This window comes from Hylobates moloch, unplaced genomic scaffold (genome assembly GCF_009828535.3).
Source record: "Hylobates moloch isolate HMO894 unplaced genomic scaffold, HMol_V3 SCAFFOLD_2, whole genome shotgun sequence".
NCBI lineage: Eukaryota > Metazoa > Chordata > Mammalia > Primates > Hylobatidae > Hylobates > Hylobates moloch.
In genome coordinates, this window is record NW_026652277.1 from 7,650,325 (window position 1) to 7,674,198 (window position 23,874).

Genomic DNA, 23,874 nt, shown 5'->3' on the forward strand with positions numbered 1-23,874 from the left:
AGGTAGATAAAAAACTACCTTGTTTAGGCATGATTGTCAATTTATTTTCTGTCTACTTACTGCGTTGGATAAACATACTGGAATACTGCCAAAAATTCAGGTGGCTGAATGCTAATTTTGCTGAAATTAGATGGAACAGCCATCCCCTGCCAATTTTCTGTCTAAATTATGCAGAAATTTGACTCTTGTAAGACATAAATCTAGTCAAAGATAGAGTCCTAATTTTCTAGTTAGTCGGTAAGACCGTCAACAGACTAATTATTCTTGTTTTAGCTTTTACTTTTTATTAAGAGAAAGAAATAAAAAATGAAACACAGTAAAAGTTACTACGCATTTTTTTCATGTAACCCAAATGTAGATTTGCAATGTTAAAGGACATAGCAGGTCTAACTTTGTCTGAGATAGAGCAGGAATGAGCCTCAGAAAACAATTAGTGCATCTTTCAAACGTACCATAGTTATTGAATAATTTCTCAAATAATGGTCAGTAATGGAATACAAAGGGTTATCTCTTAGCTAATCCTCAAGTAATGGAATTGGTGTATCTCTGATTTTTCTCTTAGCCTTCCAGGGTTTAGAAGAATGAGACAAAAGTGATTATGGGAACTAGAGGGAGCCACTGGAGGCCACAAGGAAACGGAGACCTTATCTTAAGCAATTAATCAAGAAACTCATATTTTGGGACAATTATTCAGAGTTAATTCTAAAATAGCTTTAGAGCCCTAGGTCTTGAGATATTTTTTTCCAGAATTTTGTCAAGGTCATTTAGAGCACTAGGATAATCTTACATTAGAATAAAGGTTTAGTTAAAGGTATATATATATTAGTCTCTACCTAGAAATATGGGCAGCATGAAAACATAGCATCGGACTACATAACTGTAGTTGTAATTTTTTGCTCTATTTTCATTTTTTATGGTAGTAAACCGCGCAAAATAGGATAAGGCTTTGTCCCAGAGATGGGCAGCCTTTCCCGATGCACAGTCTGAAGTGCACTGGCCTCTGGCACCCATAGCGTTAGAGGACTGGACTGCAGTTTTTGGAGTTAGGTCAGTTTGTCTCACCTTATGAAAGGTGAACAGAGGGATGCTGATCCTGTTTGCTTAGTGAGTTTTTGTTTTTGTGCCATTTCACAGAATAATTGATTTCCTATTGGGTATGGTTGTTTTAAATCTGACCAGTCATCTTATTATTACTGTGGCATTTTTTCCCATTAGTGGATTAAAAAAACTGTTATTTTCCAGTTCTTTTGTTTGTTTGACTTACCTAATTTATCTTATCTACATGGTGAGCATTTTAAGACCTTTCCTCAGCTTTCTCTACCTGCCTTCCTTAGTATCTTCCCTTATTCTAGTTAAGCGGATTCTCTTTGGCCGCAGACACTCTCTAGATGCCCCAGGGAGGCCAGGCCTGCCCTCGCACTGCAGCCCGCTACCCTCTTCTGCCCCCACACTAACTACCCACCCGGCTGCACCCCAGGCAAGGCTGTCCCAGCAGCAAGGCTCTGCCCTTGCTCCTCTGCCCCTGAAATGCTTGTTCATGACATCATCACACAGCTAGTCTTCCTCCTAAATCAGCTCTCAGCTGAAACGTCTCTTCTCAGTGACTATCCTGTCTAAAGTCGCCCTTTTTCTCTCCACATGCATTATCCCATCTTACTGTCTCCCTAGCACTTACTGTGAATTTTCCTTTTGTATATATTGTTGCCTATCTGCCCTGCTAGTAAAATCTATGAATAGAGAAACCTTGTCTTTTGTTTGTTAACCTCTGCATTGCCGGCCGGACACAGATCTTAACAAATATTTGTTGAATGAATGGATGGATGAGATTGCCTTGACCTTTTGATGCACACCTGACCCTGACTGTCCTCCTGCCTTGGCCTCCTCCATGGGGCTGAAGCTACCCTCTCAGATCATCCATAACCTCACTGCGTCCTCTGCACAGCTGCTAGAGTCATCTTTCTCGAAACTAGATTAAACTATTTTAAAACTACCAGTGACTTCCTATACCCTTCAAATAAAATTTACACTCTTTCCCATGATCCATGAAGCTCTCTTGACCTACCCAACCCACCTCCTTTCCTCTTGCCTTCACTAGCTCCTTCCCATGCCTCAGACACAAAAACTCATTATGCAGTGTGGCTGTCCACATGCTATCCCTGCACCTGGAGTACTTTCCCTGGCTTGTCTCTGACTAGCTGTTTTGATTATTCCCATCTCAGTTTCATTAATCAGTATTCACATAGTTGCTTCGTTCTATTTAAGAAGGTGGTGGGCCAGGCACCATGGCTCATGCCTGTAATCCCAGCACACTGGGAGGCCGAGACGGGCAGATTATTTGAGCTCAGAAGTTTGAGACCAGCCTGGGCGACATGGCCAAACCTCATCTCTATGAAAATAGAAAAATTATCCAGGCGTGGTAGCACATGTCCTTGGTCCCAGCTACTTGGAATGCTGAGGTGGGAGGATCGCTTGGACTCAGGAGGTGGAGGCTGCAGTGAGCCGCGATCACGCCACTGCATTCCATCCTGGGTGACAGATTGAGACCCTGTCGCAAAAAAAAAAAAGAGAAAAAGAAGGAAAGTGGCACTCTACATCACCACCACCTTCCCAGTTGTTATTTTCTATTCCTTTATCCTGTTTATTTCAAAGCATGTATCACAATGATAATAACACCTTTTTTGTATATTTGATGCTTTTCTAATATTGGACACAATGGAATACTTACCTACTTGTTAAAACTTTTCTTTTTTAAAAAAATAATTATTTGTTTGTTTTTAGAGATGGATTCTTGCTATACTGCCCAGGCTGGTCTGGAACTCCTGGCCTTAAGAGATCCTCTCACCTCAGCCTCCCAAAGTGCCGGCATTACAGGCGTGAGCCACCTCGCCTGGCTACAACTTTTCTTTTTTATACTTGCTTATACTTTCTCTTCATTGTTGTTATTTTAATCTGTTCTGATTTTCCTCCAACTCATTGGCTGTCTAATCTCCTTCTCCGGCCCCTCTTCTACTGTTATTGAAATGTCGGCAGCCCTAGAATCCTGCCTTTGGCTCTCTGCTGTGCTGTGCATTCTGCAGGCCACCTTTCCTGCATGCACGACCCCTCCAGCCCCCACCGCAGGCCGGATAGTACGGTGGTTAGGAGCTTTCCGTCAGCAGCTGTGAGGGCCTCCTCTGGGTTAGGCGCTGTTTAGACTCTGGGAATAGTCTAAAAGATATAGTTCCTTCCAGCATGAAGCTTATTGTGTTTGGTGAGGGAGACAAAAAATAGCTAAGCAAACATTCTGTGGTGTTAGGTAAGGGAGTGCAGTGGCAATGAGGCCAGGTAAGAAAGCCACTGGGAGGCGAGTTGATTGCAGTGTGCAGTGATCAGAGATGGCTTCACTGAGGGGTGACATTAGAGAGCCAAATAATACGAGAGAAGCAGCCGTGAGCCGACCTGGAGGAACAGCACTGGGGCTGCTGTGAGAGCGTTGGTGAGAAGCTTGGTGAGTTTGAGAAGCCTTGAAGATGCCAGCATGGCTTGATGAAGGCAGCTGAGAAGGAGGATGGGGCCAGACCTTCCGAGACCTCAGAGGCCATGGCAAGGAGCTGGGGCTTTATTCCAGTGCTTTATTCCAGTGCTGACAGGAAGCTCTGGAGGCGTTTGAGCAGGGAAGTGATCTGATGTAGGATTTGGAGTTGGAGAGTCAGTTCCAGCCTCCTCCATCACATGGCCTTACGTGAAGAAACAGCGGTCACATTTAGCATTTTCTTAGCCAACAAACTAACTAAACTCACCCATGTACAGACAGGAAATGACATTCACAATTCTGTGTTGACACTGTAACTTCCTGACATACCTTTTATTAAAGAAAGTTTAAATTGTCTCAAAGTGATTTTATTGTTAAATATTGTACTTTATGATTCTGATTTTTTTTTTTTTTGAAGACAGGGTCTTGCTCTGTTGCCCCGGCTGGAATGCAGTGGTACGAACATAGTTCACTGGAACCTCGAACTCTTAGGTTCAAGCAATCCTCTGGCCGCAGCCTCCTGAGTAGCTGGGTCCACAGATGAGCACCACTGGGCCCGGCTAATTTTTTTTTTCGTCTTCTTTTTTTTTTTTTTTTAGAGACAAGGTCTTTCTTTTTGCCCAGGCTGGTCTTGAACTCCTGGCTTCAAGCAATCCTCCTGCCTTAGCCTCTTAAAGTGTTGGGATTACAGGCATGAACCGGTGCGCCTAGCCTTCCTCTGATTTTAAGAATATTTATTCTGTATATGATGGATATGATAACTTTCTATTATTACTCATAGGTGGATGAACAGCTCTGCTGCTCTCCCTGGTTCTTCATCCAGGCCAGGAAAGAGTTGATTGTAATCTCATAGCATTTTTCTCATAATAATCTTTAAATCCTGAATTGCTTGTTTTGTGGCTTTTGCATATGGATGGTCTCCTAGTGTGTTGGGTGTTTTGACTCACCAAATTTTGAGAGACTAGCAGCAGCTTTTACAGGCTGTCTCCTAAATAGGAAGATCTTTGGAGTTGTTGGAATGAGACAGGGATAGATACATAAAAATCAAAAGCTTAAATACTGATCTTTTTCCCTACCAAATTTATCTTTGGGTACTGAACTAATGTTTATCTTACCAGTTCAAACTTGAGTCACCCTAAATTTGTTTTTCTTTCGAATCTTGCTTCGTAACAGTCATTGTGTCATTATACTGAGCTTTCTTTATTAAATGGTTTTGTTAAAATCTCCAGGATTATACATGCATAGTTAGGGGAAAGAGGGAAAAAACCAAGTGTAGGAACAGCTTCCCCAGAGGGACTGGCGCGCAGAGGTGCTGGGCAGGTGAGGAGCAAGAGCTGTGCCCGGCTGCTGCCGCCACTGCTGACAGCCACTCTCCTGTCAACGGTGTCAGGATGATTTCCCATTAATTTTTTATGGACTGCTCATGACGATCCTGTGAAGTAAGTGGGCTCAGCATTGTTGTGTGCATGGCCGTGTGTGCACAGATGAAGAACCTTGTGCTCACCATCACAGAGAAACAGGAAGGGGCTGGCTCTGTAAATCAGAGTCCACTTGTCCTTTGCTGTTTCCACTGCAGCGAAATGCTGCCTTACTAATAAAGCACAGCTGGAAATGAAGAGTGTGCTGCTTAGCACTGTCCCCAGGACAGAGGCCATTGGTGGGCAAGTCAGCCTGTTCGACAGGATTGTGTACCAGGCCTACACATGGATGCCTGGGTGTCTTATATACAAGTGGACACAAGAAGGGAAAGAATGGAGAGCTTAGGGCAACAGCCAAGCAGGCCCCCTGCCTGTCCTAGCCTTTCCCTTTGCATTGCGTTATGTAAGTCTTTCCTTCTTTGACACTTGGATTTTAGGATGTCCACTTTCATGTTGCTTTAATAACTAGAACAATGTCTTCATTTTACATAGAAGGAGCACAGTAAGAATTTAATAGTAACTTGAAACAACTATAAAATTCCGTTGATCCTGAGACATCAGCTGTAAGACACGCCGTTCATTTATGTACCACTAAGGTAAAAACGAACAAAACCAAAACATTGCCGGTTAGACTGTGAAGCAATTCTTTCTTCTATAAAACATTTTTTTTTAACTGCATAGAACAAATACTTCGAATTTCTTAAATGGTTTGTTGACTGAAACATAGAAGGGTTGCAGCGGCCAGTCATTCTACCAAGAGTAACAGTCAAGTTCACCTATCGGCAGGCAGTAACTACTGCATCACCCCTGCCTGTCCAATAAAGATTGAAAGATACTACTGATTAGAAAAGATGGCCCAGTTTCAGAGATGCACATTTTTGTTTTCACATTTTAATAAATTAGAGTCGATACATGGTGAAATTGTTTCTCTCGTTTTTCTAATCATAGCACTGCGGGAGAAAGTACATATTATTAGCTTGTAATGGTTGTTTAACAGCTGAAGGCAGACGTGGTTCTCGTATCAGTGAAGCTTTGTTGGGGAAACAGACAAGAAATGCATTAGCAGTCAAACAGTTATAAATTGGGACTCCTTATTTTGGGGCTGTAGAATGACCAGAGAATACATCTTTGAAAAGACAGTATTACTCTTGAGACTTAAACGGAGAGAGATAGAGAAATATAGAACAACCCAGGGAAGAGTGTTCCTGTGGGAGGGGAGCAGAATATGTGGGCATGAAGACCCTGCAGAGGGAAAGACCTTGGCACCTTCCAGAAGTTCAGAGAATAATTGTGTGCCTTGAGCAGAAAGTTCCTCACATGGCTAGTTCTTTGAATTAAACTCAAACATGTCCTAATTTGGATTTGGAGAAATGTCTTACCAGATATAGTCATAGTGTTTTAGTTCATGAAGCATATTTATTCTTTTCATGAAATGCCTCTGAGGATGGAATCACTTTCAAGCAAAATCTTTTCTTTTAAGTCAGTAGTCTGTAAAAGTACTGGATGTTGATGAGTGTATATCCATGTAGTTATATACAATTATCCTCATTATGCACAGATTCTGTTTCTCATGATCATCTGAAGACATGCAGAGCAGGAAAAATTCAGTCACGTGCGTTGCATGTTCCCAGCTGAGGTTGAACAGGGCAGCACTCTGCCATTGGTGTCAGCTCTCGCACTGTAAGGCAGTGTAGTTTTCACCATCTCAGTAGTACCATGTTTTTCTCATTCTGTGCTTTTGTTGGTGATTTTGTGTTTAAAATGGCCCCTAAGCATAGTGCTGAAGTCCTGTCTAGTGGTCCCAGTGCCAGAGGCTGTGATGTGCCTCATAGAGAAAATACATGTGTTGCGTAAGCCTCTTCTAGGCATGAGTTACAGTGCTGTGCACTGGGAGTTCAATGTTAATGGATCATTAATATCTTAGATAAGGTGTCTTTGAGCAGAAGCACATGTAAAACAAGGGTATGCATCGATTAGCTGAAGAAAATGTTGTGACCAGAGACTTACAGGAACCTAACCCTGTATTTCTCTTAGGAGCAGTGGTTCAGTATTTGTTAGTTCAGTGTTACCATAACTACTGCAAATAACAAGAAGTGACTGTGTGTGTACATAAGAATACATGGCTAACATGCTGTTGTGTAACAAGCCACCCCCAAACTTTAGCGGCTTAAAACAGCAACCGTTTACTAGCTTACAATTTCATGAGTTTGCATTTTGGGTTGGCTCAGCCGTGCGGCTCTTCTGCTGGACCAGGCTGGGATCACCCATACATTTACTGTTGGCTGGTGGTCAATGGCTTTGCCCCTATGCCTGGTGCTTTGGCTGGGGCTCTGGGCCACACACTTCATCACCCCGCAGGCTAACCTGGGCTCATTCCTGTGGCAGTGGTTGCAGGTTTCCCAAGAGCAGCAGGAGGGCAAGCCCTTAGTGTGCAGCTGCTTTCCATGCCTCTGCTTCTGTCACGTTTGCCCATTGGCCAAAGCAAGTCACATGGCCACCCAAAATCATGTCCACCTCTTGATGAGAACAGCTGTAGAAGCCCAGTGGAAGGGCATAGATGCAGGGAGGGGAACAATGTCTGTTCATTTTTACAGTCTGACTCATACTTCTCATACTAAGTCATTTACATACAAACTCATTTTTTACATACTTTGTCTTACTGTTACTCAAAAGCCAAAGAGGTAGTACTTTCTGTTAACCCATACTGGCATAAGAGGAAACTGAAGTTCAGAAGGATGGAGGAACCACATAGCCAATAATTGACAGAGGCACATCATACGTGTCTCTATGATTGTAGGGTTTTTATTCTGTTTCTACTGTTTTGCCTTCTGATAGATAAATGGCTAATTTGCCTAATTTGCCTTCTTCCTGGGGTGGGGAAAGGAATTGCAATGAGATTATTTTCATCCCTACAGAACAATACTATTGTCTGTCTTAATAAACTGTATCCTATGTGTAGTCTTACTATTTTAAGTCTAGGAAAATCATGATGACAGTGATTTGTGAATGTGTGGTATTTGATTATAAATTTGACTTGCACAAAGGGCCTACATCCTGGATATGGAATCTCAGTTGTAACAGAATTTATCCTGAAAGACTTAAAGGAAGATGATTAAAATATTAGAGATACTGACATTGTCTGAAGAGATCTACTTGTATTTATTTCTTGCAAAAAAAAAAAAATCCACAATATTACCATAGCCAGGCCCTATTATGCTATTGTAATCATAGTTGAACCAAGAAGGGTGATTAACGATAGCAATTTATTGTATCTGAGGAGGAGAGAAAATAGGAGATGTTGTCGTTATCATAAATCATATCATAAATAACCAAAAAGAAGCACTCAGAATGCTTGTGTGGTGTCAGCAGCCAGCCCTTTCAGGCACGTTAGCCCAGGATGTAGCCATAGAAACCCCAAAGTCATATTGTTATCTTAGTCTTGCTGCAGTTATGTGATACAACAGTATTAACATATAGATTAGGCCATTTATAATACTAGGTGTCATTTCAGGTTGGCTTGCTTATATAGCATTTTAGTTTTTTATTGTGCAGAATGTTAGTGAAATAGTGCTTTTTTACAGATCAGTGTGTATGTAGGTATTTATAACACATCATATTCACGCTACTGTTAATTTCTTGTGTTATTGATTGGTTGTAATGTATGAGTTGTCATTGCCTAATTGTCTTGTCTTTGCTAGTAATTTCATTTTTTAAGTGAACAGGTTTATTTTAAAAATACATACCCACTTACACATGTTGAGTTGTGTTTTAAGGGTCTAATTTCTGTTACATTATAGACAGGACAATTTTAAAATATTTTATAAGGAGATGTCAATGGAATTATTTTTTAGCCCCATTTAGTACTAGAAGATATAATGAAGTGGATTATGATTTTTTTGACGTCATGCCCTTCTTTTCCTTCCCAGCATCCAGTGCCTGTTTTCCTATTATTTCCTGACTGCCCCAACCTCTTCTCCTCACAGCAGCTTCCCAGCTGGGCCTGACCCTGACCTTCCTGGCAGTAATACCCTGTGTTCTACACTCACCTAATCCTCAGCATTCCATCACGTTGTTTCACTTCGGTTCAATTTTCCCAGTCTTCTCACTTCAAAAAGTAGGACAGAGTTGTTCATTTGTTAGTTTCATGGTCTTAAAAATATTTTCACAGCAACATTTTAAAGATACTGCCTGTACCCAAACACATAAATCAAGTGGTAGAATTTCAAAAACTGTTGCTTGTTGGTCAGTGAGATATTTAGGGGCAGGAGTAGCTCTGTCCTGCCCTTTAGATCATCCCACACACATGGCCAACTACATGTAGAGATGGCCCTAGTAATAAAGATCTTCATCTCTTAGGAGGAGGAGGTCAGATGTCAGTATTCACATTTTACAGATGAGAAAACTTAGGTCTTGGGAGATGAAATGGGCTGTGCTGGGTTGCACTTGGCTCTGTGAACAGATCCCAGGTGTCATTTCAGTTAGGTTCCCTGCCCAGCCAATATTTCCATTCCTGCCTTCATACCCCTTGCTGTGGCTCCTTGTGTACCTTGTGCAGATTCCTGCCTCCCATGTGAACTGATGGCCATAAAATGTGTTCGATTAAGGACAGTCAATCGTGTCTTATTTGTCTTGTAGTCCTAGTTAACGCAGAGCTCTCCATAGTGAGATTCAGAGTGCACATCGTAGGCGAATGAATGAATTAGTCCTAGTTAACACAGAGCTCTCCATAGTGAGATTCAGAGTGCACTCTATCGGTGAATGAGTGGATTAGTCCTAGTTAACACAGAGCTCTCCATAGTGAGATTCAGAGTGCACTCCATAGGCGAATGAATGAATCAGTCCCAGTTAAAACAGAGCTCTCCATAGTGAGATTCAGTGCAGTCCGTAGGTGAATGAGTGGATTAGTCCTAGTTGACACAGAGCTCTCCATAGTGAGATTCAGAGTGCACTCTATATGTGAATGAATGAATTTTAGTGGCATTGAGTCACTTCAAGGAACTGGTTACAATAAATAAACCTAAATCCAGACAAATAGAAAGGTAATTTTTGAAAAAAGTATGCGTTTTTGTTTTTTAACCTCTCTGCCCCACCTCTCCCATGCTGTCCAAGCATTCATTTAAATGATCCTTTCATTTGCTAGTAAAAGAGGAATCTATTATAAAAACAGTGACATGTATGGACTAATAGGAAAGTTTGTGCATCATTGTAGAAATTAATTTCTACATCTACATACATTTTTCATTTACAGATTCTGACACAAGATTGTGTGTATACTTAAATCATAAGAAGTCTAGCTTTAAATACGTTTAATTTTTGATGAAATACATGCAGATAGCATTTTCTTGTTCCTTTGCTTAAAGTTTAAGAATACAAACATATTTTCTGCTTAGTTGGAGAACATGCCACTGAATTTTAAAGTTGCATGTGTCTGTGTAGTTAGTCAGATAAAAAGCTTTTATGCCATGTGCAAACAATTTCCCTTTATTTCCTAATGTCTATGAACTTTTTAGATTATAGTGTTTCTTTAAAGGCATTTACTATTCTAGTTAAAAAGATATTTTGTTCTAAGTCAATATTTATAGTAGCTTAGAATTAACCTCCCAAAAATCCTTTTGGTGTGTTCAGACCTTATTGCCTTGTTCTGTTTTTGTCTGAGAAGTTTAGAAAAGAAGCATGTTTTTCTCATTATTCCTCAGGAGAATGTAGGGCGTGTGGATTATTTATTTGTGTTATTAATGAAGGAAAATTTAAATGGAGTTTGTGGTGTCCTGCTCCCATCAACATTTGTAAAGCTTTTGAGAGATAGGGATTAATATGGATACATTTTGTTGCTTTTATGTGATTAAAAAGAATTCGACAATTGTTCTGCAGTCACACTCTGGTGCTTTTAGGGTAAAGGATCATGATGTCTACAATTTATTCTCAAATAGTTTCCCAAAATTATATTATAATTATGTAATTATATTAATATATGTAGTTATATAATACATATGTTAATTAGTGCATCAGGTTATAGGGTATTCGTGAATTCTTTGTAGTATTCTTACAACTTTTCTATGTTTGAAATTATTTCAAATTTAAAAATTAAAAAATAGGCCGGGCGCGGTGGCTCACGCCTGTAATCCCAGCACTTTGGGGGGCCGGGGCGGGCAGATCACGAGGTCAGGGTTCGAGACCAGCCTGCCAGCATAGTGAAATCTCGTCTCTACTAAAAATACAAAAGTTAGCCAGACATGGTGGCACGTGCCTGTAATCCCAGCTACTCGGGAAGCTGAGGCAGGAGAATAGCTTGACCCCGGGAGTTGGAGGTTGCAGTGAACCAGAATCACTCCACTGCACTCCAGCCTGGGCAACAGAGTGAGACTCCATCTCAAAAAATAATAATAATAATTAAAAAATAATTTTACAGTCAAATGTTGACCTGGAACCATTGATTGTTTAAACAAGAAGATACCTTAGAAAGCATCTCTGTCTCCCTATTTTTGTATACATTATGATCAGATACCCAGCTACCAATTAAATATCTATCTAAAAGTGAATCTCTAGCTGTGGTGATGAATTTGTGCTGAGTCATTCATGATTTCACATCGTTTCCCTTTTTGGACTGGTGAAAAAAGCATACCAGATGTGCAAAACATTTGGCAGAATGAAGAGTTCCTTCTTACTGTGGCCATTTTTTTCTTTGAATTCTAGCATTCACATTTTAGTGACTGTGAAAAACCTGAAAAAATAGGGTTGTTAAGAGGGAACGTGAATTTTAGTTAAGATTTTTTTGAAAATAGGTATTACACTGGTTTAGGTGTGATTCTTCATGTCTTTAGTTTTTGTTGTTATTACTGTCTTTTTTCTACTAGAACTATGGGGGTTATATAATAATTTATGGGATTCTTTGATGAATGACAGTTTAATCAATTATAACACATAATTTTCAATACATCCTCACACATGGGAAAAGCAAATCAAAAGTCGTATCACTATAAACTTTAACCAAACTTTAGCACAAGCAGAAAAGGTAACACCATTAACTTTAACCAGACTTTAGCACAAGCAGAAAAGGTGACACCACTTTTGTGAATAATCCTTACTATGCCTTTAGGGACATGAGCATTAGTACCTATCCAGAATTACCTTTCCTTAATTAAATACCCACTGTCCTTCAAAGCCTCCTCAACAGCCCTCGATTGCTTTCATGGAGCGATGGGAGATTAGGGCAGACGGCTGAGGTGAATTCACATCAGCCACAGATGCTAACTGTGGATGTGTGCTGCTATTGGATAGTTTTACAGAGATTATGGGGAGGAGAGTTGTTTTTTGCTTTTTTAATCTTCTCAAAAGGGTTACAAGGTTAACTTTCCAAGGCATATCTCTGTTATTGATGGGTATTATTATTTAGAAGTTTGAATACTTACCTTTAGTGATTAATTTTCAGAATGCTGTCAAGATAAATGGTGCTAATGAACTGGTCTTGTTGATCAAGGAACGAATGCACTAAGAAGTTGAAGAACTGGAGTAAAAACTTACAACTAACACTCGATTTTTAAAATTTTTTTTCAATATTTGTTTCTCACATATGTACAGAAGAGTCCTTTTCTCCCGTTTCAGAACACTAAAATAACAAAATGAGTTCTTAGTTCTCTGGAAATAAAAATCTTTGAAATATTTCATATATACACATGCTGTCTGTCTTACGCTCTCTCTGGTGCTCACTCTCTCTTTCTTGATGTTGGAACACAGCTATTATTATTATTATGTCTATATTTGTGTTAAAGTGGAAAAGGCCTGTGACCCAAATTTTTTTTATTATTTTTGCAATAACATATCAAGATTAGATATCTTGTAATATTAAGCTTATGCTGACCAATTTTGCAGTTTTATAATACACAGGCTTCCACAGATTAGTATAGGAAAATATTTTTAAGACATTTGTAGGATATTTTGCAGATTATTAATAAATGATGGTCATTATACACATCCATGCAAAGAATACTTTGTTGCCATTCGATTATTATCAAACTGAAATTCACCTTTACCAGTGGTAGAGGCTAAACAGTTCAATAGCCATTACACATTTATCTTATTCCAAACACTTAAAACATAGAATTAAAATTATTCATGTAGTAAAAAAACAGATACTCATTATGTGAAACCATCAACCAAGTCTGCATTTGAGCAGGCAGAAGCTAGATCAACTATATTTATTTGTTTTAATTTTAAAAATTCTAATATTTTTAAAATAAAATATATTCACTCAAGTGGAAAACTTTTATACCAGGACAATGGAGTAGCTACCATTGGACATTTCTGCAGCAGTGAAAATATGTGAACTACAGCTACCTGCATCAACCTGGGTGAATCTTAGAAACATAATGTTGGGTAAAGATTAAAAAAAAAAGTATAGTATCATACTATTTATGTAAAGTTCAAAAACAAGCAAACTACCTGCAAATGTGGTAAAACTACACAGGAAGCAGATTGAAGATCAAGATAGTAGTTCCCTGGGGGCTGGGGTAGGAGTGGAGAAAGCAGGGTGGATGGGAAAGGAGCCACAGGATTGGGAGGGCCCTGCTCGTGCTCTTCTGAAGCAGGCGACGGCCTCACAGGTATTCACTGATTATTATGCTTCATAACTTCCATGCGCGTTACTTATTCCTGCTGGTAGGTATCAGATCATTTCTAATTTTAAAAATTGTTTAAGTATCTTCACACTTTTTCCTTTTCTTATTAAAAGTTTCAGGCTTTTGGCCGGGCGCAGTGGCTCACGCCTGTAATCCCAGCCCTTTGGGAGGCCGAGGCAGGTGGATCACGAGGTCAGGACATCAAGACCATCCTGGCTAACACGATGAAACCCCCTCTCTACTAAAAATACACACACACAAAATTAGCCGGGCGTGGTGGCAGGCGCCTGTAGTCTCAGCTACTTGGGAGGCTGAGGCAGGAGAATGACGTGAACCCAGGAGGCAGAGCTTGCAGTGAGCAGAGATCGTGCCATTGCACCCTAGACTGGGTGACAGAACAAGATTCCGTCTCAAAAAAAAAAAAAAAAAAAAAAAAAAGTTTCAGGCTTTTTCTTCTGACGAAGTCCTTTGTTCATTTTAATTGATTTTGATGCTGCAATTGAAGCTTTCTTATAAAATCTTAAGTAAATAAGAAAGTGTAAATTAAACTAATAAAAATAAGAAACCTTTGTTGGTTCTTAAAAAAAAAATCTATTTTAAAACGTTTGTATTTTTAAGTATTCCTAAAACCAACACTTGAAGTGGTTTAGTTTTATAATTCATTTCTATTCCTTTAAATAACATAAAGGAATGAATACAAGTTTTTGCAGTATTAAGTAACATAAAGGAATGAATATAAATTTTTGCAGTAGGGACTTGAAAAACAAAAGTGAAAATAAACAATAAAAACAAAATAACAAAAACAGAATAAACCTAGCTTATGGAGTCCTACTTTAAATCAAGCTTAATGTTAATTTGTTTTTACTCAAACACAAACAACCATCATTAATTTTTTGATACCCTTATGAGTTATTTGAGCTCTAAATTCAAAATAAACCAATATATTTTCTAAAGTAGTTGTATGAAACTATCCCAGTTTTCCTAGCCAAGCCTCACATTCTTCCTTCATTCAAAGGCCTATCTTGTAGCCATTTTGCCAGTTCTAATCTGATAGAATTGCACATTAGTAAAATAATATAATATATCTTACTATACAGAAAAATCCAAATTTTCAAGTTATTCTAACTATAAAGCAGATCTTACATCCAGAAGACTTGAACTGTCTTACTAGTAGTTCTGGGTATCCCCTGTAGTCCCTTTCTAGGGAATGCTTAGAGTAGAGCAGTTTCCCTCTGGTCTCCCAGTATCTTTAAGGCCTTCCCTGGAGAACACACACTGTTAGAGCTGAGCTATATCCAGATTAGTCCCCAGAGTTAGAAGAGCAGGATGCGCCGTAACATACTCTAAAGACCCGTTATCCTGCCTAAGCCAAACCTTTATCGTTCTGCTTTGGCATCATTGGGATTTATGAACCTCTGTGGAGTAGGAGGAGGTTCTTTGAAATTTAGAAATGTAATATTAATAAGTGAATGCTCATTCACTTTCAGAATACCCTAAAGCTGTCTTCTTTCTGATTTTCTCATGTTTATCTGTTGGCAGTTGAGCAGATCTGAAGTCCGTCTTGTCGTTCTGATAGCAAAAGCGAGGGAGGGAGGGAAAAGTTTAGATGAGCTGAATGTGGTAGGTCTAGGACAGGGGTCAGCAAACCTTTTTTTGTAAAGAGCTGGATAGTAAATATTCTAGGCTTTCTTTGTTGCATCTATTACTGAAACACAGTAGACCCACCCCAAAGGGAGTACGCGATTATTTCTAGTTGCTAAGAGAAGGCATTACAGAAGAGGTAATACTTGGGAGCCTTAGAAGTCGCCAACACGTTAGGAAGGAAAAGACATTTCAGGCACGGGGAACCGCATGTGCAGAGGTACAGGAGTGTGACCACGTATTTGGGGATTGCAGATAAGTTAGCATGGCTGGAATGGGTAGAGCATGCAGGGGCCCACTGTAAATGACGAGGTTGCCTCCCTAGCTTAGAGGGAGCACCTTGTCAGTCATACTGGAGAAATTGGATTTTTATGTTTTACTTTTTCCTCCAATTTCACAGATGTAGAGGATTTTTGTATTTTAGAATAGTGATTTTCAAACATGTTTTAGCCTCACAACAAAAGCTTTTGTGGAAGCTCTGCATGTAAAATAGATAACCCGAGGCATAACTCTTCTGTGTAATAAAGAACAGCTGTCTCTACTGCGCAGTAGCCTCAGAAGGGGTTCTACAAACCCTCAATTTCCAAGGGATGCCTTTTACAAACTGCTTTTGAAGGAAGCAATGAAAGGTTTTTAAGATGAGGAACCACACGCTCAGATTTGTGTGTTCAGAAGATCACCATAAGACAACGTGAGAGATGGTTCTGAGAAAGCTGCACTGGAGGCCAAGACTAGGTAGAAGATCCTTGCAGCCATACAGAGAAGAGGTGCTGAACATTGAAATTAACAAGACAGAAGCAGGGGGAAAGCACATGAAAGCAAACAGAGTAGAAAACTTGTGCTGTCAATTCAGATCTGGCAGAGAAGATGGGAGAGAATCTAGAATCACCCGTTTCCTGACTTGGGGCCTGGTGGGTGATGCCATCATTATCGTGAATCGGTAGCATAATTGATGAGGTTGTGATGTTCTTTATGATTTACTAAGTACTTTCTTTCCCATGCGTCATCTCACGTGTTCTCTATCTGTGCACCCCTTCATGCTTTTGCAGCATGGCTTCTGCTGTTGGCCTCATCCTCGTTGACCGCTTAAGCATTTGGCTTTGTTCACTTGCCTTCTGCGTTAAAACTCTTGCTCCCTTGATCTCTTTGACATCTGACCCTCCATGTATTTCATTAGTTCTTCTTCCTCTTCTTTTTATATATAGGTATTCCTCAAAATACCTGAGCCTGTTTCCTCTTGTTTCTTCCTTGTTCATATCATCCATCATGGTGACTTTAGTTATCTCAACAACGCTCTTTCTCTCACGTATTGTGTCCTGTTTTCTGATCATCTGTATTACATTTCAGCTGCCGAGTAGGCAGCGCAGACTAAATGTTCATCAAACTCTTTGTCTAGGGATTGAGCTAATAATCATTGTCCTTTTCTATTTCCTTATTTCCTGTTTCTGTTCATCACTACATTTATCACTCACCAAGGCTCAAAGCTTTCTTTCCCTTTTTTTTTTTTTTCTTTAAAAATAGGGTCTCGCTCTGTCGCCCAGGCTGGAGTGCAGTGGCGCAATCACGGCTCATTGCAGCCTCAACCTTCTGGGCTCAGGTGACCCTCGCACCTCAGTCTCCCAGGTAGCTGGAACTACAGGCACGCACCACAATGCCCAGCTAATTTTTGTATTTTTTGGTAAAGATGGGGTCTCACTATGTTTCAAACTACTGGGCTCAGGTAATCCTACTCCTTCGGCCTCCCAAGATGTTGGCATTACAGGCATGAGCCACCATGCCTATCCAGGCTCAAAGCTTTGAAATTGTGTTTGAGTCCTTGCTCAAGTCTTATACCCTCATCATTTATCAGATGCTATCCATTCTATCCTCAGAATATCCTTCACCTCTGCTGCTTCCTAATTGTCTCCACTGTTCTGGCTCTGACCCTTACTCCCTCTCACATCACTTCAGTAACGCATGTTATTGCTCTCCTTCAGTACCCATTACCTCCCACCCCCATCCATCATGTGTGTTCCTGCCAGTGTGACTTTTCCCAACACATACCCCACACGTTTTTCTCTGTTGTCTAAAATCCTTCCAGGTCCAAACTACCAGTAGAGTAAAGATTATATTTCTTTTTCTGGAATTCAAAAGTCGTAGGATCTGGATGCAACTTTACTAAACCTGCTTCGTACTGCTCCCCACCTTGCACTCTACTTTCCAGACAAATAATTTTCTGTTTCTCTTAACACTCCCCGTGTTTCACCTTCATCTCTTTGTCATCTGACCCTTTGTCCTGGACTTCACCACTTCCAGTCTCCAAGTATCCCAAACGCTGCATAATTAATCAAGCCTCCTCCGCATGCTTGACCTCGCTGAGATCTGTCTCTCCTTTGACCTGCTGTAGCACTTTATCTGTCTGTGGCACTGATCACTTTCTGTGGGCTAGACACATCCGTTATTGCTGCACTAAACTGTGAGCTCTTTTAGTTATGATTGATTTCTGTGGCTCTTTTAGACTTTATCGTTGTGCATTATATGCTTAGTTAATATGTGTTGGGAGAAATAATCTGATCTTAGAAAAACTCAGCCAAGTAGGCAGGGTAAGTAACACTGGCTCCTTTTTGAAAGATTAGGAAACAGGCTCAGAGAGGTTGAGAGAGTCCCTAAGGCTGGTTGCTCTCTAGTGCCATAACTCTAGCCGAAAAACCATTTGTCATGTGCCTAAACCAAGTGTATTTCATTGCACCGTACTCCCTCTCCAAGTGGCTCACATCAAGCAAGCAAAGTAGAAGACATAAGTAGTATATGAATTTGTTATAAAAGTCCTAAAATGACCTTTCTGTCATTCCTGATAATAACAATAATCCATACTAAGTCCTATAATAATCCATCTCTTGGTTTTTTAGAGGGGCATGTGGGTGCGCACGTGTGCTTCTATGTGCGTGAGAGGGAGATAGAGAAAGACGGCGTTTACTGGTTAGGAAAAGAATTAATTCAGGAAACAACAGAAGGCCAACTGGAAATACCGAGCAATTTCCAGATCCTGAGGTTAGGGCTAGACCATGTGAAAGGACGATGATCAGTTTGTACATCTGCTGTTACTGACTGCCACTCTTAAGAATGATGGCACACATGTTTGGAAGATCCTTTAAAACTAACTTACTTTTTAAACACTGTCAATAATTTCCTTTTTTTTTTTTTTAGAAATCATGTTTGAAGGCCGCATGTTCTCACTCATAAGTGGGAGTTGAACAGTGAGAACACATGGACACAGGGAGGGGAACATCACACACCAGCGCCTGTTGGGAGGTCGGGGGCTGGGGGAGGGATAGCATTAGGAGAAATACCTAATGTAAATGACGAGTTGATGGGTGCAGCAAATTAACAGGGCACATGTATACCTGTGTAACAAACCTACACGTTGTGCCCATGTACCCTAGAACTTAAAGTATAATAATAAAAAAGAAATCGTGTTTGAAGCATTGTTTTTATTTCTTAGGTTTTGTTACATTCCAATAATATTTATTTTTTTCTTCCTTTTTCTTCCTTTACCAGAAGAAGAAGAAGAGCAGGTGCCCACTGATGGAGGCACATCAGCAGAAGCCATGCAGGTTCCCTTGGAAGAAGATGATGAATTGGAGGAGGAAGAAATTATTAATGATGAGAATTTCCTGGGCAAGAGACCACTGGATAGTCCTGAAGCTGAAGAACTGCCAGCCATGAAGCGGCCTCGGCTATTAAGCACTAAAGGGGACACGCTAGATGTTGTGTTATTGGAAGCTCGAGAGCCACTCAGCTCGATAAATACTCAAAAGATCCCACCAATGCTTTCTCCAGTCCATGTACAGGACAATAGAGACTTGGCACCTCCCTCACCTGAGCCGCCAATGTTGGCTCCAGTTGCAAAATCACAAATGCCAACTGCAAAACCATTAGAAACAAAGTCATTTACACCTAAAACAAAGACTAAAACTAGCTCTCCAGGACAGAAGACTAAATCACCCAAAACCGCCCAGTCACCAGCAATGGTCGGAAGTCCTATTCGATCACCAAAAACTGTATCCAAAGAAAAGAAATCACCTGGACGTTCCAAGAGCCCCAAGAGTCCCAAGAGCCCCAAGGTCACGACTCATATTCCCCAAACACCTGTGAGACCTGAAACGCCCAACAGGACTCCTTCAGCTACACTCAGTGAAAAAATCAGTAAAGAGACTATCCAGGTAAAACAAACACAGACACCCCCTGATGCTGGGAAACTGAATAGTGAGAATCAGCCGAAAAAGGCTGTAGTAGCGGATAAAACGATTGAGGCCTCTATTGATGCTGTGATTGCACGAGCCTGTGCTGAGCGAGAGCCAGATCCTTTCGAATTTTCTTCTGGATCGGAATCTGAAGGAGACATTTTTACTAGCCCTAAGAGAATTTCAGGCCCGGAGTGTACCATTCCCAAAGCTTCCACTTCCGCGAACAATTTCACAAAGTCAGGATCCACTCCTCTGCCTCTTTCTGGTGGAACCTCAAGTTCCGATAACTCATGGACAATGGATGCCTCCATTGATGAAGTTGTACGTAAAGCGAAACTGGGAACACCTGCGAATATGCCCCCCAACTTTCCTTACATCTCTTCTCCGTCAGTGTCTCCTCCCACTCCCGAACCTCTCCACAAGGTGTATGAGGAGAAAACCAAGCTGCCTTCCTCCGTGGAGGTAAAGAAGAAGTTGAAAAAGGAACTAAAGACTAAAATGAAAAAGAAAGAAAAGCAGAGAGATAGGGAGAGGGAAAAAGACAAGAACAAGGACAAAAGTAAGGAGAAGGATAAAGTGAAAGAGAAAGACAAGGAAGCTGGCAGGGAAACAAAGTATCCCTGGAAGGAATTTCTTAAAGAGGAAGAGGCAGATCCCTACAAGTTTAAAATCAAAGAATTTGAAGATGTTGATCCCAAAGTGAAATTGAAAGATGGACTTGTGAGGAAGGAGAAAGAGAAGCACAAAGATAAGAAGAAAGATAGAGAGAAAGGCAAGAAAGATAAAGATAAGAGAGAGAAAGAAAAAGTGAAAGATAAAGGCAGAGAAGATAAGATGAAAGCCCCAGCACCCCCACTGGTGTTGCCCCCAAAAGAGCTGGCCCTGCCCTTGTTCAGCCCTGCCACAGCCTCCAGGGTCCCGGCCATGCTGCCGTCTTTGTTGCCAGTGCTTCCGGAAAAACTGTTTGAGGAGAAAGAGAAGCCGAAGGAGAAAGAAAAGAAAAAGGACAAAAAGGAGAAGAAGAAAAAGAAGGAGAAAGAGAAGGAGAAGGAGAAGAAGGAGAAGGAAAGAGAGAAAGAGAAGAGAGAGCGAGAGAAGAGAGAAAAGGAAAAGGAGAAACACAAGCACGAAAAAGTAAGCAGTTTCTCATTTTTGGCCCTGTCTCAACAGAGTCCTAGTGAGAAGCAGGTAAACAAAGCCCACAATTATATCTGTATTCTGGGTGTGAATCACCCATCGCTTAAGTGGAAATATGTTTATAATGAGGTTACAAAATTTGATTTTAATTCTAAAACCCATAAACCTGTAGTCAAGCCCTCAACACACTAGCAGATGTTAAAAATTCATAGCCTAAGAGGCATCTAATCACAGACTATAAACTCTCTATTAGCTATAGTGATCTCTGGCAGCTTAAAAAAAGCAAATCTGGGTTCTTAAATTGTGAATAATATTTGTGTGAATTATCAAGTCTACTGCATTATATTTTGCACCCAAATATTGAGAAAGGCAGCATCCATGTTTCTAAAAGCATGCAAAACCACAGCACTATTTTAAGAGGACAGCAAGGCCCGTGGAAGGACCACTGCCTTGGTTTTCTTTCTGGTGAGCCATTTGGGCATGTGTTTAGGATTATGGCTGTCTACAGAACTTTCCATAGCATCTTTTATTCCTTCCGTTTTCTGCTTTAATAAGATAAGGGCACATTTCTGAGTATCTAGGCTGATAATAGCTGATCTGGCAGCCTGGTGAGTGGGCAGAAAGTAATCCCACATGGCAGAAATGTTTGACCATCTCAGTAAGTCAGACTTCATTTCCTAGCGTACAGCCAGAGAAACTGATAGAAACCCTGCAGTTTTGTAGGCGCTGGGGCCTCAGTCCTCAGGCTGTGACCTCTGCTTACCCAGCTTTGCTTTTCAGTCCGTGGTTTCTTGGATTACAGCAGCCGGCTGGGTTATTTGAAAATTTCTCATAAACTTTCTGAAAAAATATCTATTCATAGTGCCACCCCAGAGCTCCTAATGATCCTTTCCCTGCCCTCTAAAAGTTATCCTCTTTGAGCTTGGCCACAAAATAATATCCAGTAATTTTTTTCAGATGATAAAATTTGATGTATTTGACCTGCAGCAGATATATTACCAATAAATTTGGAGTATTTTTAACTTCAAACTTACCTAGAAAAATGAGTGTAGTTGACAGCAGTAATGGCAACTCCCATTTTTCTGCCCACCTTGATTCTTTCTTTGTTCTCTTTGGCTATCCTAAAATATTAAAAAGTGAAATGGGAATTCTGATATCAATAACTGAACATTGACAGGTTAACAAGACACAGACATCCAACTCTTATTTCCCTTTTAAAAATCATTTTATTATATTATTATGCAATTTCTATATAGTAGTTGTCAGGTTTTAAAGCAGATCCATACACCTTATTTTCTCCTCCTCACACACCTGTGACATAGGTCCAGCAGGTATTATTATCGATATTTATGGAAGAGAAACTGAGCCTGAGAGAGTGACTTGTCCAAGATCAGGATGACACAGCTAGCAAGAGCCAGGTCAGTTACACTGCAGAGAGACTTCACATGGTGAGGTGTTTGTTATTAGAGACACTGCCTGACAGCAGCTAGTCATTTATCCCTCGTGTACCTAGTAACTTGGCAGCTGAGCCCTCAGTAAATCAAACGGGACTTGCTTTCACCACCATCTTCACTTTGGAAAGTCAATAGAGTTGTTTCAACAGCTGTTATGAATTTGAGTGAAGCCATCAGATTAGGTTTGTAACAGCAGTCCCATGCCTTTCTACAGCATCTACCTGACTTTAGGGAAGAAAAGTCCCTCAGACCACCTTGGTGGAAGGCAAAGGCTCAGTCCCTCGAAGCACAGAGTCCACCTGAGAGAAAGATACACGTTCTTGGATCAGTTTTGCTGGGCTATGGAGCAGGTACATGGCAAAAGATAAAAATGTAGAAAATTCAGCTATCTTATAAGACCTTTATAAATAATAAATAGTAATGTCTAGAGAGTTAGACCTGAGTTCAGATCCTGACTTTTGTGAAATGGGTAAGTCATTTATATACGGATTAAATGAGAACATACAGGGTGTGCTTAGTACCGTATCTGACGCGTAAATGTCAGTAGATGGAGAGGGTGTTCCATTCTGAATCAAACGATAAAATGTAGGAACCTGGAGATTGCTGCTCCATTGGACCGTATCAGCTAGCCTGTGTTAATATGGGCAGGTCAGCTATTAATAGGTTTTAAAAATTATTCTACTTCCTTGGCATTCTTTGGAATATTAGCCCTTGATACAAATAGGAAAGGATAAAGGTTAGGACAACCCATGGAAATGCCATTGACAAGGAGTAGAAATTGGGATAGTAACATAAACGTTAAGACTTCCCTTTCTTCAACCCTATTTAAATCCCCCAAGCACCACAGCATATGAGTAAACAAAAATACACCTGAAATGCAGTTCCATATGGTCCAAGAATTTTCCTACAAGTCTACAGAAGTAGGGCACCAAAGTTTAAAACTAAAGTGAGACATATCTAAGCTGCCCCAAGAAAATGTCTTCAGCCAAAAGAATGAAGGCCACAATCGTGTTTTCCCTTCTCATCATCCTGCCCAAGAGCAACTCTCCCAGACACTGACCCAGATCAGCAAGCAAGAGCATTTGTTTAAATTTTTCAATCTCCACATTTATTTTACCTGCTTATAAAGCCAATACCAAGAACCAATAAAGATGTGATTAATTAAAAAGGAATTTGCATGGTAGGTAGAAGGAGCTTTGGGCTTTGGAATCCAGCAGACCTGGAATAAGATCCAGGACAAGTTTTTTAGCTTCTTTAATCCTTAAGTATTTCATCTTTAGAGATAATGATAAGAACACTAAACACAGCAAAACAGTTGTAGTTAACACTGAGTAATTACTATGTGCTAAACACCATGCTAAGCACTTTAATTCCTTACACAACCCTCTAAGATAGATGCTGTAATTATTATCACTTCAAGATGAGAAACTAAGGCTTAGAGAGATTAATAGACTTGCCCAAGATCACACATCTAGTAAGTCATTGAACAGGAGCCAAAATTTCAGTCCAGGCTGTCAGATGCTATAATTTATGGTCCTCACTACCACACTTTTCTATATTATGTTAAAGTGGAATAAGTGAAATCATTTGGTTGGTAACTCACCATAAGAAGTTCAAATTGTTTTTCTGTTAATGATGATAAATCCAGAGAGTGGTGAGTTATGCAAGCTTTTAGTTCCCCTTTGTGGGCAGTCAGGGTTGGGACTCTAGACTGTCACTTATTTAAAATAGAACCACATTAACTTTTTATAAAACACATGTTAATGGCCAGGTGCAGTGGCTCATGCTCCCAATACTTTAGGAGGCCAAGGCAGGAGGATTACTTGAGGCCAGGAATTTGAAACCAGCCTAGGCAACATAGTGAGACTGTCT

General features: G+C 40.3%; 1 protein-coding gene across 2 annotated transcripts in view; it reads left to right on the plus strand.

Annotated features, from left to right (window-relative positions):
* The window catches only part of TAF3 (TATA-box binding protein associated factor 3), a 207,252-nt gene that overhangs the window by 134,765 nt on the left and 48,613 nt on the right, over positions 1 to 23,874 (plus strand). Inside the window, exon 3 of one of the 2 annotated variants that reach the window (XM_032152317.2) lies at positions 18,723 to 20,545. In XM_032152317.2, coding sequence (XP_032008208.1) covers positions 18,723 to 20,545 — 1,823 coding nt within the window. The remainder of the gene's footprint in view (positions 1 to 18,722; positions 20,546 to 23,874) is intronic. The other variant, XM_032152404.2, reaches the window with a different exon arrangement.